The sequence below is a fragment of the Pleurodeles waltl genome, chromosome 3_1 (assembly GCF_031143425.1).
Source record: "Pleurodeles waltl isolate 20211129_DDA chromosome 3_1, aPleWal1.hap1.20221129, whole genome shotgun sequence".
NCBI lineage: Eukaryota > Metazoa > Chordata > Amphibia > Caudata > Salamandridae > Pleurodeles > Pleurodeles waltl.
Window position 1 is genome coordinate 1,222,166,866 of NC_090440.1, and position 13,705 is coordinate 1,222,180,570.

At 49.1% G+C, this 13,705-nt stretch overlaps 1 protein-coding gene across 5 annotated transcripts in view; it reads right to left on the minus strand.

Annotated features, from left to right (window-relative positions):
* LOC138285067 (zinc finger protein 418-like) overlaps positions 1-13,705 on the minus strand; it is a 389,919-nt gene that overhangs the window by 102,597 nt on the left and 273,617 nt on the right. For all 5 annotated transcript variants that reach the window (XR_011201512.1, XM_069224552.1, XM_069224553.1 and 2 more), the window contains exon 4: positions 4,336-4,449. Coding sequence is in view for 4 of the 5 variants with exons in the window: in XM_069224552.1 (XP_069080653.1) it covers positions 4,336-4,449 (114 nt within the window). In the remaining variant the exon portion in view is untranslated. The remainder of the gene's footprint in view (positions 1-4,335; positions 4,450-13,705) is intronic.

Here is a 13,705-nt window from a genome sequence, read left to right on the forward strand (position 1 = left end):
CTACAATGTTGCTGGTAGTCGTCTTGCTACTTTGTTGCGGTTTTGCAGGCGTCCTGGAGCAGTCAGCAGTCGATCCTTGGTAGAAGGTGAAGAGGGAGTTGCAGAGGAACTCTGGTGAGCTCTTGCATTCGTTATCTGAAGAATTCCCCAAAGCAGAGACCCTAAATAGCCAGAAAAGGAGGTTTGGCTACGAGGTTAGGAGGATTGGCTACCACAAGAGGTAAGAGCCTATCAGAAGGAGCCTCTGACGTCACCTGCTGGCACTGGCCACTCAGAGCAGTCCAGTGTGCCCCCAACACCTCTGTTTCCAAGATGGCAGAGTGGTCACTCCCCTTTCCTTTGTCCAGTTTCGTGCCAGAGCAGGGCTGGGGGATCCCTGAACCGGTGTAGACTGGCTTATGCAGAGATGGGCACCATCTGTGCCCATCAAAGCATTTCCAGAGGCTCTCTCAGAGGAAATCCTTTGTTCTGCCTTCCTGGGCCAGGGCTGCCTGGACCCCAGGAGGGCAGAAACCTGTCTGAGGGGTTGGCAGAAGCAGCAGCTGCAGTGGAGACCCCAGAAAGGCAGTTTGGCAGTACCCGGGTTCTGTGCTAGAGACCCAGGGGATCATGGAATTGTCCCCCCAATGCCAGAATGGTATTGGGGTGACAATTCCATGATCTTAGACATGTTACATGGCCATGTTCGAAGTTACCATTGTGACGCTATACATAGGTAGTGACCTATGTATAGTGCACACGTGTAATGGTGTCCCGCACTCACAAAGTCCAGGGAATTTGCCCGAACAATGTGGGGGCACCTTGGCTAGTGCCAGGGTGCCCACACACTAAGTAACTTTGCACCCAACCTTCACCAGGTAAAGGTTAGACATATAGGTGACTTATAAGTTACTTATGTGCAGTGGTAAATGGCTGTGAAATAACGTGACGTTATTTCACGCAGGCTGCAGTGGCAGGCCTGTGTAAGAATTGTCAGAGCTCCCTATGGGTGGCAAAACAAATGCTGCAGCCCATAGGGATCTCCTGGAACCCCAATACCCTGGGTACCTCAGTACCATAATACAAGGGAATTATATGGGTGTACCAGTATGCCAATGTGAATTGGTAAACTTAGTCACTAGCCTGTTAGTGACAAATTTGGAAAGCAGAGAGAGCATAACCACGGAGGTTCAGGGTTAGCAGAGCCTCAGTGAGACAGTTAGGCATCACACAGGGAACACATACAGAGCACATACTTATGAGCACTGGGGCCCTGCCTGGCAGGGTCCCAGTGAGACATAGACTAAAACAACATACTTACAGTGAAATGTGGGGGTAACATGCCAGGCAAGATGGTACTTTCCTACATATCTGTACTTTGCTCCAGCACTTCCCAAATTTCTTGGCAAAACTCTTTGCCCCATACTTCCTTGGAATGAACGTACCAGTTATGGCCATGCCATGTGGAAAGCCAGGTGGCTAACCCACTGGCAGTGGACCAAGATTCGGTGTAAATATGACAAGTTCCAGGCAGCTCCTGCTTTAGAGCCTGATACACAACTACTTTTCCCTTTTCCTGTAGTAGCCAACAGCTTTTTAGTGACTGGATTATATGACACTGTTTTCCAATGTATTTTAGCCCCCACATATTTGTCTGAACCATACATGCTTCCTATCATCAGGGGAAAAGGATTCAGATGGCTCACCCCATCTCACTGGTGACTCTTGTCTGTGGTACTTCCTGCAACCTTTCCTCATCCTGCACTGGGGCTTGTGACAGCTGTTTGTGCACAGCGGCGGTGCCTGCTAGTCCTGCTCGAGCTCTGTCTTGAATATACCATTTCCAACGTATGATACTAGGTTCGGGGGGAAAGAGGTGGAACATTTGAGAGAGGGCTTGAGATTGTCCTATTGTTTCTTTGGTTCCGGCTCCAAAACGGCCAGAGAAGGATTCTTTTTCAAAGACCAGATTTGACCTTTGAGGAAGTGTCTATGACTTTGGCAAAGGTAGTTTAGACTAAATCTTCCTGGTGACCGGGTGAATTGCTTCTACCTCTTGTCTAATTCCTCCAGGAGTCATTGTAAAATAAGTAACTCCAGATTCCTTAGATGTGACTGTCAATGAAGCTTTCAACATTGAGTGGGATCTTCACTGCTGATTTTGGTGGTGCCTTTGGTATCTACTTCACTTGTGATTGGTATTCTCAGAGCACTCGAAGAAGGTATCGGTGGCAGGAAAGGCTCAGCACCATTTGGTGGAGGCTTTGTTGATTCTGAAGCCTTTTCTCAGTGCCAACAGGAGAGCAAAGACAACAGAGTTCTTGGAGGTTGCATTTTTTTATGTCTGAGCTCAAGGATCCATGCCCGACTTCCACAGGAGCAGTGTTCTATCCCAGCGCAAGATTTCTTGTATAACCAGGGTGTGGCCGCTTGGTCTCTGAGATCAGTGTTGTGTTTGCTACTCTCAACATTTTCTTGGTTCAAGGTCGAGCTATTTTTAGCAGCAGCTTGACTTGCTCTTCTTTCTTGTCCTCTGAGCAGCTTCAGGAAACAGTCTTTCGACTGTCTGATGGCTCTGCTGGATGGACCTGCATCATCACTGCTTTGGACCCAAAGAGGCGTTCTTCACCAAAGATGTTTGGAGTCCGAGAGAAGATGTCTGAAAGTACATGTTGCATACATGTTGCGGTGTACCCACCCCCTACATTTTTGGTACCCTAGGGCCTTCTGGGAGCAGAAAGCAAGGAAGAACTCACGGTTGGGGGTGAATAACAAATTGCAGATGTTGTGGTAATCCAATAATGAATACTTCACATAGCTCAGAGGGAAGATTTGGAAGGTTATCTATTCCATCACCTTCTTCTGGCCTGCATTCACAGTTGCTGACGGAGGCAGGTAATCAGTGAATGACAGAACATAGACTGTTCTTCTGAAACATCAGTGTCACAATACAACTGTGCGGCCCAAAAAAGGTGTAGGGAATATGACCAACTACAAGCTCTCTTGGTGTACGTCTGAACCTGATGGCAGAAAAAAATACCAAGTAAGATATATTTGTTATCCATTCTTATTATATAAAATATTTATTTATTAGCATTTTTGTTTTGTCCATGGAGAGTACATATGTCACGCAGTTAAACCAAGAAAAACAGTTAACTAGTACGACGCTCTTGTGCAACATCATACCATCTTGTAAGTATGACCTCTAATGTCAGCTTGAGTTGTGTCCTCCCACATCTGAAACATCCAGAGACAGTTAAGCAGCAATAGGCATAATACAATATATCATACAAGGATCTGATTTGCAGGTCACTCAGTGTTTACATAGGTATTATTTGTGTGGGCTCCCCCTCCGTAGTCAAGGAAACACACAGCGGTAGATGGGTTGCCCCCGGGCAGCAGTCAGGTCCACAATTACAGCCCAGTGATTTATGGCATGTACGGGTTACCATATAATAGTGTGTCATTGTGAGTATCCAAGCCACTAATATGGGGTTGTAGCATCCGCAGAGTCAGAAACCTGGGCCAGGAAGTAAAGCTCCAATGGTTCCCATATATCCCTGGGCCTCCAGCTAGAGGATAGGAATTCAGCATAGGTAGTAATCTGGTCTCTGCAATTTATCAAATCCTGCAGCCAGTCCTTAAAGTTCGGTACGAGAACCCTACCCACTTACACGCTATCTGTCTCTTGACCAGGAGCAGGCTGAGTGACACATATTTCTGATATCCCAGTCCAAGTACCTCTCTTTTTATTAAGGCAAGCTCTTGGATGGACAATAGGTTAATGTATCTGTTGTTTGACTATTGGAGTTCTGAGTCTCTGCCTCCCGCGCAACCTCCCTGAGAAACAACTGACTACTCACCCTTGCTACCTCGAGAGTCAAACTGCAAATGGGGGTGCGCTAGAGCAGATCCCACACCATCAGAAGCAAACTACCACAATCAACATGATTATATTCTAATAGCCTCTGCAAGCGCAGTGGCCTCCGGAACAGGATCCGACATTGGTGAAGAAAAATAAACAGCACGTGCAAATGCACTTTTGATAAACATTTACACAAACATAAATATGTAAGCATGCAAGCGCTCATGGAAAGCTCCAAGTTTGCTGCCAGTCACAATATTTTCCCAGATCCATACTTGGAATTCTTCACAAAAATGTATAAATCTATTCCAACTGTAAACATAATCTAGCAGGAGTGAATTTACAATTTTTTTCAATTTATTTCCTTATTTTAAAATTGGGTCCCATTTCATCTTAGGAAAACTTGTTTTTGATAGTGGTGCTGAGGAGGACAGTGGATGATGGCATTGTATTTCATTGAGTGCAACAGTTACACCACCCCTCCATCTCACCTGCACTGAGACAGCCAATCTGTTCTTTTCCTTCTGTGTACTGTGAAGTCTTCAGATATTCATTCTCACTTCCACTTACCTTGAGTAAGTCATGTACGCTTGCATCTATATCACCTAGAAAATACAGGCAAAAATGTATCATTTATACACTGACATTTTACATACTCACTTTCCAGAATGGGGCTTGTATACATACAGGGGGAGTAAAGTCCACTTGGAACCACATGGTTCACATTTGACACTTGGGGCCAAGTAAACACTAGATATGATTCTTGGTACATCCAGTTTTCCAGGCCTTAGGTTGGATCGTGCCAGATGAGAATCCTGGGGGCTGTCAGCCACTCACCCAGCTGCCTTTATGGGCCTCCTGCCGGGACACCCAAGGGTACTACCGAGGTCCCTAGTGCAGGCTGGAGAGCTTCACTAAGCCCTTGATGACAGGCATTACTTTGTTGGTCCCAAGGGGACCACTAAAGACATGCCTCAGCACCTGTCAGTAGGACAGTCAGGGGTGTGGAATTTAATAAAATATCTAGTTGTCCATGGGAGAGACTGCTTCATATATCTACTTGTCCTGTAAAAAAATCTACTTGTGCCTTCGGTGCTATGTAGTGCGGCAACAAATTATAGTAGCAATCTCATTATATGAGAGCTCTGATATTAGCCTCTCTGATTATGCCAAGGCTAATGCTATAAAAGGCTTGAACACTAGCACTTTTCTTAGTTTGCCACCTTTCTGCAGATCTACATACTGGTGCTGGAGGTAGCAAACGTTCCAGGGTTGGAATGCCTTTTTGAGTCTGTGCAGAACTACTAAACTGCATGTTTTAAGGGTTTTCACCAGCTCCTCTCTAATCTTGTCCCAATACTGTGAAAGGTTGGAAATTTACTCCTGACAAGGGTAGAAGTAAACTTTCTTCCAGTGTTGGGAAAAAAGTGGTTAGAGGGAAAGTGAACTTGTAAATGCTCAACAAATTGTTGCATGAACAAATTGACAACCGGATATGTACTTGTGCTAACATAGAGTTTAAATATTTTCTAGGAGTACGATTTCCTGGTCTACTTCTGTAAATTCTTGTGAATTCATGAAATATGGACATCTACACTAATGGAACAACAATATACCAAGAGTTCACTTTTGTGACTTTCTTTAATAAGTGGGTCCCTAATTAGGTCTGGCATTAACCAAGACTTTCTGTTTTTATTAAAGTTCTATCTTGCTCTCACTGTGAGTGATAGAAAACTGCTCTTCTTCAAGGAGCATATCAGAACGCAAAGTAGTTTTGTGTTCTGTGACAATGAACTTGTGACTGGGCAGGCAGCTCCCACAATAACAACATTGTATAAAAGCCATGTCAAAACAAGACGTGCATTGACAAAATCATAATCAGGGTCACTAGAATTATGAGGCAGGAGAGTATCAAATTATGCTGCAGGGTTGACTAAATTATGCAAAAAGAAAAGGCAAATTATGCTGCATAACGCAGCACACTTTGTAGTAGTATTACTTCATGATTTTATTGTTTTTAAACTTGGTAACACACTCTGGGCATTGGTTCCACCTCATTAGTACCTGTTAAACACCCAAATACAGCAACAAGCAATGGAAAGGTGACCACTGCAGCTTTGCAAAGGGCCTTCCACTGAGTGGCAACATGTATCTTTACATTTTTAGTAACTTCTAAACAGCTTGAGCTAGAAACATTTCTTTTTTTTAAAATCTGGATTTTCCATTATGTATATTTTTGGGAATTACTGCCATGCATCAAAACATTTTACTAAATGATGCTGCAAAGAAATAGTACCTAAAATTTCACAGTGATTTTGCAAAAAAAAAATTCCTAGTTGCATTTTTTTTAAACATTTTATTCTGAAAGTAAAGAATCATCAACCTTGCTTTCAAGCTTCTGCAAATATCTGCACCTAATTAGAGAACATTCTGGGAGCAATATAAGTAGCCTCACATTGTTAAACGTTTCAAACGTGTGTGTACACATTTTCTTTTTACTGAAGCCTCTGTCAGTGGTGCAGTCCGAGCTTACTACATTTATTTACAGTGCTTACCCTAATAATAAAGTTTTTGCATTAGAGAAACATAAGTACAAGTTTGAACAGCATTAACATATGGACACAAATATTCCCTCCACTGTAGACAATTCCCTTCTCTGCTCCATAATCTAAACTGACAGCCTAAGGGTTAGTGCTGAAGGGAGTTGGGGCTACTTGTCCCAAGAACAAAATGGACATGAAAACGTGTTGTCTTTGACACCAAACAATATGTCCTGGGTGTCAGGCTATAGGAATTCCACACCCTTGCAGGACAGAACCTTAAAAGGACACTGATCCCACACATGAGGCCTGAGGGTACGGGCGAGTGAGTTTGTGTGGTAGGGAGGTGAGTGTATGAGGGGGCGCAGGATTCTGGGGGGGGGAGGGGGCGGTCTCTTCTGCTACCAGGCCTCATGGGCCAAACCACGGAGCCGAGGTGCACAGCTGCACTCTTTAACTGCCAGTGCAACCACTGCCAGGTAGGAAACCCAATGATCCCTGGTGAACCTTGGGAAATGACAGGCTCATTGAGTGCTCTGTTTACTAATTTAGTTACATGTTCAAGGTTTGCTTGGACCGAAGGTTAATCTTCAAGTAAGCCCTGTCATGTAACAGGGAAGGGAGTGGTTCAGTCCCTGATTCCTAAGGTCAGGTGTTAACAGTGACACTGCGGTGACTCACCCCATGAGGAAGTGAGCCCTCTCTAAAGTAAACAGGACTAGCAGGAAGAATCTCATAGTTCTCCAGTATTGGATCTTTCATAGATTCACATGCTTGAATCATTCTCCGTCGTCGAGATGGGGGTCACCGGTAATTTAATAAAGCAGTATATATATATATCACTATCATAGGCTATAATGGCAATGAAAAGTTCAGTTTAATAGCCTTTCCATGTCCTTTTTCAAAAAAGGACCAAACATGAACTATAACCAATCAGGCGACAGCACCCTCTAGAACACTCCCAACAGAGGCTGAGTCCCTCAGATTTTCTACCGCACGTAGTGTGAAGGGAATCTCCCTGAGCTCTGCTTAGCTCTTCAGCTTTTACTTCTTTTTTGGATCATCCAAGATTATATTTCCTGTTTCATTTCTCTAACCCTGGCACTAATATGTCAGAGTAGCAGTAAACAAGGTAAACATCTACATAAATATGTCTAATCTTTTCCCCAAAACTCTCACGTTCTGAGAGATGAGGCTATTACTGGCTGGGATTACGAAATCTTAAATCTGTCACAAAGAATGAGGACAGTGGGGGGCGTGGCCACGGGCGTCAAGATAGCGGTCTCACTCTGAGAGTGCTCTGGACCCCTCCGTCATCTGCCAGGAAAGCCGACCCTTACCCCACCCGAAAATACGTGCTAGCTGACTCCTGGATGTCCCCGCTCGTTAGGGACCCCGAAGATCGGAGATCCGAAGGGGCTGAGACCGGGAGCGACCTGAGAGCCGCCTGAATCTGAGGCCAGGAGGCGGACGCGATCTGCGCCCTTTCGCTGCGGCCCGAGAGGAGGGGCAGTGAGACGCCCACAGCCCAGTGGAGCGCGAGACGAAGGGAGCAGCGGTGGCTTGACGTCCTGCTCCTCTGGGAATCCTGAGGTGGGTGACCCGCCTGCTGGGAGAACTCCTGTGCCTACTGCTGCGGACGTGGTGGCACCCCGCAGCTGAGGCCGACACTGAACCCGGGGCCGACTGGACCACGACGCCCGGCTCGGGTGGATGCGGGCCTTTGGGGCCGGACCTTCAGAGACCTGGAGGGGTCCAGACGGCGCAACGCTGCTGGACCCCGGAGACTGACCCTGCTGTGGGGACTGGTCCCCTGTCCGTGCTTGCACCAGCGGCAGAGGCGAGCGGCCCGAGGGAGGGCTATGGCCCTGATTTGAAGCATTCCCCGTGACTCACCCGGGGACGGTGACAGAGGAGGGGCGCCCTGCATCGGACCGTCTCCGCCTGAGCAGCGGGGATGGACGGGGCTGAGGCAGCGAGGGGACCCGCTCCTGTACTACCTAAATCTCGGAGCGACAACTTGGAGGCCCCCAGGGGCGGAGAGACACACCAGGGGGTGGGACGGCCCGACTACAGGAAGTGGAAGCCTCATCGTAGTGGTTCTCAATGGCAGCATGGAACCTGCATTTCACAGAGGTGACCTGCTTTTCTTGACAAATCGAGTGGAAGATCCTATCCGTGTTGGGGAAATTGTGGTCTCTAGGATAGAAGGAAGGGAGATTCCTATTGTTTATCGTACTAAAAGTTCATGAGATCCACAGGCCCTCCCGGACCGGGGTCCCCTTGACGCTGAGACGGGCAGCCATGGTGCCTCGCACTGGAGGGCAGACAAGAACCGCAGTCTGAGGAGCTGGGCCTGAGCGGCAGATAGATTGGCGGTCCCAGCCACCATGAGTGGGGCCACGAAAGGGGACGTCTGGGCCTCGAGGCATTGCTGCAGAGCCTCCCCATAAAACATGAACAGTCTTACGAAGCACTAACAGAGGTGAATGTGCGGCTGCTGTGGGCCTCCCCCCTTTACTCGCGGAGATCTTCTCTCTGACACTAGGAGCCATAGATACAAGAGGCTAAGAACTGAAAGAACATCAGAGACCTGAGACCCTCTTTGGAGGGGACCTGGGGATGCTCCCGTGAGACAGCTGTGCGTGAACTGGGGGTAAGAAGTACCATACGGCACCTCTCCGCAAGGGCTTTGGAGGGGGTTTGGCACCCACCAGCGCTGAATCCAATCACCAACTAAACTATCAAAAGTCGGTTTGACAGGTGACCACCGGCCCTAAGAGGGGGGCCCGCGGGGTCGCGCTCATCACACACATGATCACGGGCCACGCGTCCTGCGTTGAGGAACCGGACCAGGCCTCTGTCGGGCGACGAGACCCCAAGATCACACCGTGATGGGGGCTGGTTCCTTCAGACTCATAGAACGAAAGGAGATATCAGAGACACCCTGAGACAGAATGGGGAAAGACAGAGCAAACAAGCAACTCCCAGTCTCGCAGAAAAAAATTGACCAAAATTGACGAATACACCACCTCGGTGACCCCCCATGAGGAGACCGCCCCGCCGTCTGGAGCCCCTGCACCGGACGGAGTAAGTGCAATTCTCCTGGCCATCCAGTCGTCACAATTAGCCGTGGAGACCAAAATAGGAGAAGTGCGTGAGGACATGAGCCTTATTAGACAGGACCTCAGGAATAGAGAGGGCCGCATCACAGAGGTGGAGACCCGTGTCTCGCAAGCAGAAGACGAACTGACCGAGCTCAGAACCAAGGTGGCCCAGCTACAAACCCGAACCGGTGAGCTCCATCGACATGCTGAAGACGTGGAAAACCGCTCAAGGCGAAATAATCTACAATTTGTGGGTTTTCCGGAAGGAGCAGAAGAAAAAAGGGCATCTGAGTTCCTGGAGAACTGGATCAGGTCATGGATGCCCGACCAGAGTTTGTCGCCCTCGTTTTCAATCGAGCGAGCACAAAGGGTGCTGGCCCCTTGGCCTCCTCCTGGGGGTCCCCGGAGACCGATGATCGCATGCTTCATAAACTTCAAGGACCGTGACAGAGTTCTCGGATAGGCCAGATGCTTGACCGACCTCCTCTGGGAAAACCACAAAATCCTGGTCTTCCCCAACTACACTAGCGAGGTACAGACCAGACGCCGGTCCTATGAACAAGTCAAACAGAAACTTAGAGCCATGAACCTTTCTTACATGCTCCTGGTTCCGGCGCGCCTAAAAGTAATCATGGCTGGAAAGACGTATTTCTTCGACACCCCGGAGGAGGCATGGGTCTGGCTGACCGAGGAGGGCCCGAGGGGCCAAAGGCGCCCCAGGTCCAGAAGAGGGGGTCGGATGGGCCCTGTGAACCCGGTGGGCGAGGGCCCAAAGTGCGATCCTTGCCCCAGTTCTGGGGGGGCCCCGGGGGACACCATGGATGATACGGATCCAGTGCGGGCGATGGCTGATGAACGACTGAGCCAATCCCCGGCGCTGGGCTGACTTGAACCATCGGACCGGTTTCACGGTACCCGAGCTCTGATGGTGCCGGCTCAGACCCAGCACAATCGTGGCAAACTGAATACCCATTGTACAGTAAGGTCCTGAGGACTAAACGGTACACTTGTATCGGCTTTCCAGTCATAAATTGCAGACGATCTGTTTTTCAGGAGGGGCCCACCACTCCACTCCAAAGTCAGTTCTTTTGGATGTATTGATTAAATTTGGCACAAGGGCGACAGATGCTTCTTGGGTGGAAGTATGGGGTGGGTGGAAGTTGGGGGGTAATAAGTCTATACTGCAGTTTAGTAACAAAGTCCTTATAAGTTTCCTTTGCCGTTGTTCCTTTTAATTTCTGCTCCATTCCTCGAAGCGGTCAACCTGACACACACAAAATGAAGCCTGGCACTTGCATACAACTACCCCTCTCATGCGTTGTTCCCACTGACCAAAATACTCTCCTGGAACGTGAACGGCCTCCTGGACAAATTTAAAAGATCGGCAGTATACAGCACTCTACACAGATACACCCCATCGGTGGTCCTAATACAAGAGACACACCTCCTAGGGACCAGCTGCCCATGCTCGCCAGAGGGGGTTATGACAGAGTCTACCACCCGGGCTTCTCCAGAGGCTCTAGAGGGGTAGCTATTTTACTTCACCGCTCGCTGCCTATGACGAACACGGCTACACATTCCGACCCACAGGGTAGATACGTTGTTGTGTCCGGGTTACTACACGGGCGGACCCTTAATCTTGTGAGCATATACACTCCCCCGGCGGGGTTGGAAGCCTTCCTGACCTCCCTTAGGCGGACAGTGGCTGATCTCCCTCAAGGCATTACATTAATAGGGTGCGACTTCAACGCAGCATTAGACCCTGAATTAGACGTGTCAGGCGATACCACAGTTAACAGATTAACCCAGGCATCAGCCCTTAGAGGTTGGGCCGACAGCCTCAGCCTGTGCGAGGTGTGGAGAACCTGGAACCCCAGAGCTAGACACTACACACACACACACACACATCAGCAGCCCATGGTACGCACGCTAGAATTGATCTCATATTTGCACCCGCGCTAGACATTGCCAATGTCACTGGGGCTGAGATTCTCCCCATGGGGTCTCCGACCACGCACCTGTGCAAATCCGACTGGTTGGCGCAGACCCATTTGGCCGGCCAGTGTGGCGATTAAATGCCTGGTACCTACAAGACGAGGAGTACAAAACGGCGGTGAGAAACCAGTTAACACAGTACTTTGACGAAAACTTGGGATCGGTACAATCCCCAGGCACGATTTGGGCCGCGTGCAAGGCGACAATTAGAGGGCATGCCAAACACCTCCTTTGAGTGTTGGAGCGCGCGCGCGCATTTCCCAAGTAACTGAACTAGAGTCCCATGCAGTGCTCCTAGAACACCGGCACCTCGCCACTCCCTCGACCAAGTGCCTACGACAGCTCCTAAAGGTGCGTGAGGAGATTAAAACCCTAACTTTAGAGTCTGCCAAGAATATGTGGAGGGCATCCATGGCCCGAGTGTACAGCTGGGGGGCTAAAAATGGGAAACTCTTGCACTGGCTGGCTACACGGCCTATGGCCAACAGGATCATATCAGAAATCTTAGATGAAACCGGAACCCCTGCTAAGACCCCAGGGGATATCGCGCAGAGCTTCGCAGCTTACTATGCGCAACTGTACGAAGAACGCCCTCGGCCACCGGTAGAGAGAGAGTCCCCTCTCCTCGGCGAAATCACTCTTCCCATGATTTCCCCCACAGTTCGGAATAACCAAGACGAAGCAATAAGCCTGGAGGAGGTCACGGGCGCAATAGCCACTCTGGCCTCGGGTAAGACCCCAGGTCCAGATGGCTTCCAGGCAGAGCTCTATAGCAGGTGTAGTGACATACTAGGCCCTCACCTCCTCAAAATGCACGATAAAGCAGAGAGTAACAACCGCTCACCCCCCCCGGCATCGACCAAGCCACTATTGCAGTAATCCCCAAAACCCAGCCCTCATCACGACACTGTTCAGACTACCGGCCCATCTCTCTCCTAAATATCGAAGTTAAAATACTTTCTTCAATCCTTGCAACCAGATTGAAACCAGCCCTCCCGTCGCTAATTCACCCCCACCAATGCGGCTTCATGACCTCCAGAAGTACCAGGCACTGTATTAGGCGCCTGCACCTGGCCTTGGCACACTGTGGAATCCTAACAAGCTCACCCAAAGCTCTATTCCTTCTTGACTTTGAAAAAGCCTTCGACACCGTAGACTGGTCATACCTAGACCAGGTCCTACAGAGTAATGGGATTGGCCCCAGATTCCGAAGACTAGTGGGACTATTATATTCCCATCCAACAGCCAGGGTACAGGTTAACAGGGTTGTATCCGACCCGTTCCACATCGGCAGCGGTACGCGCCAGGGTTGCCCATTGTCCCCACTGCTCTTTGCACTCGTAATAGAGCCATTAGCAAAATTACTCTGAGAGGATCCTCTGATTGAAGGATGGTCCTGGCCTACGGGATCGGAGGATCGAGCGGTGTTTTAAATGCTGATGATGTTCTCCTATATATTGCTAATCTGGCCACAAGTGGTCCGCGTATCTTACAGATCCTAGACCTATTCTCAGAAGCCTCTGGCCTCACGCTAAATCCCCATAAATCTCTGCTGGTCCCACTGCACCCTGCAAGAGATTGTATGGACTGGCAACAGACCATCCCCGTCCGTCGGAACAGTTTTAAATACCTGGGAGTCTATATTGCTTTCGTACCCGAACAAACGTGGGAGCTCAATGTCACACCACTCATCGCCAAAGTCAAGGCTGACCTTCAGCATTGGCAAACCCTGCCTCTCAACCTGCTTGGAAGAATTATGCTCTTTAAAATGATGGTCCTCCCCAGACTCCTCTACCTGCTACAAAACTTACCCTACCCAATCCCCAAGAGATGGTTTAAGGACCTTGACTCAGTGGTTCGCCACTTCCTATGGAAGGGCACCCGCCCTCGTCTGGCGCTAACCACATGCCAATGAGACGTTTACGATGGAGGTTTGGTAATGTCGAATATATACTACTATCACCTTGCAACGCAGCTGCTTGTCATCAATGACTAGGTCGGAGGAGGCTGGTCAGACTCGCTTACCGACTTGAGCTCCACACATTGAGCTACTCCGGAATATTTGACGCTCTCTATGGGTGCCCAATTCCCCAATCCACCCCAGAGGTGACTAGAGTGGCGCTGACGGGGTGGAGGGATGCCCAGAGGGTCACAGGGTGGTCGAATCGAATTACTCAACAAACCCCACTGTGGCACGGTAAGCTCCTTGCTGAAGTGGC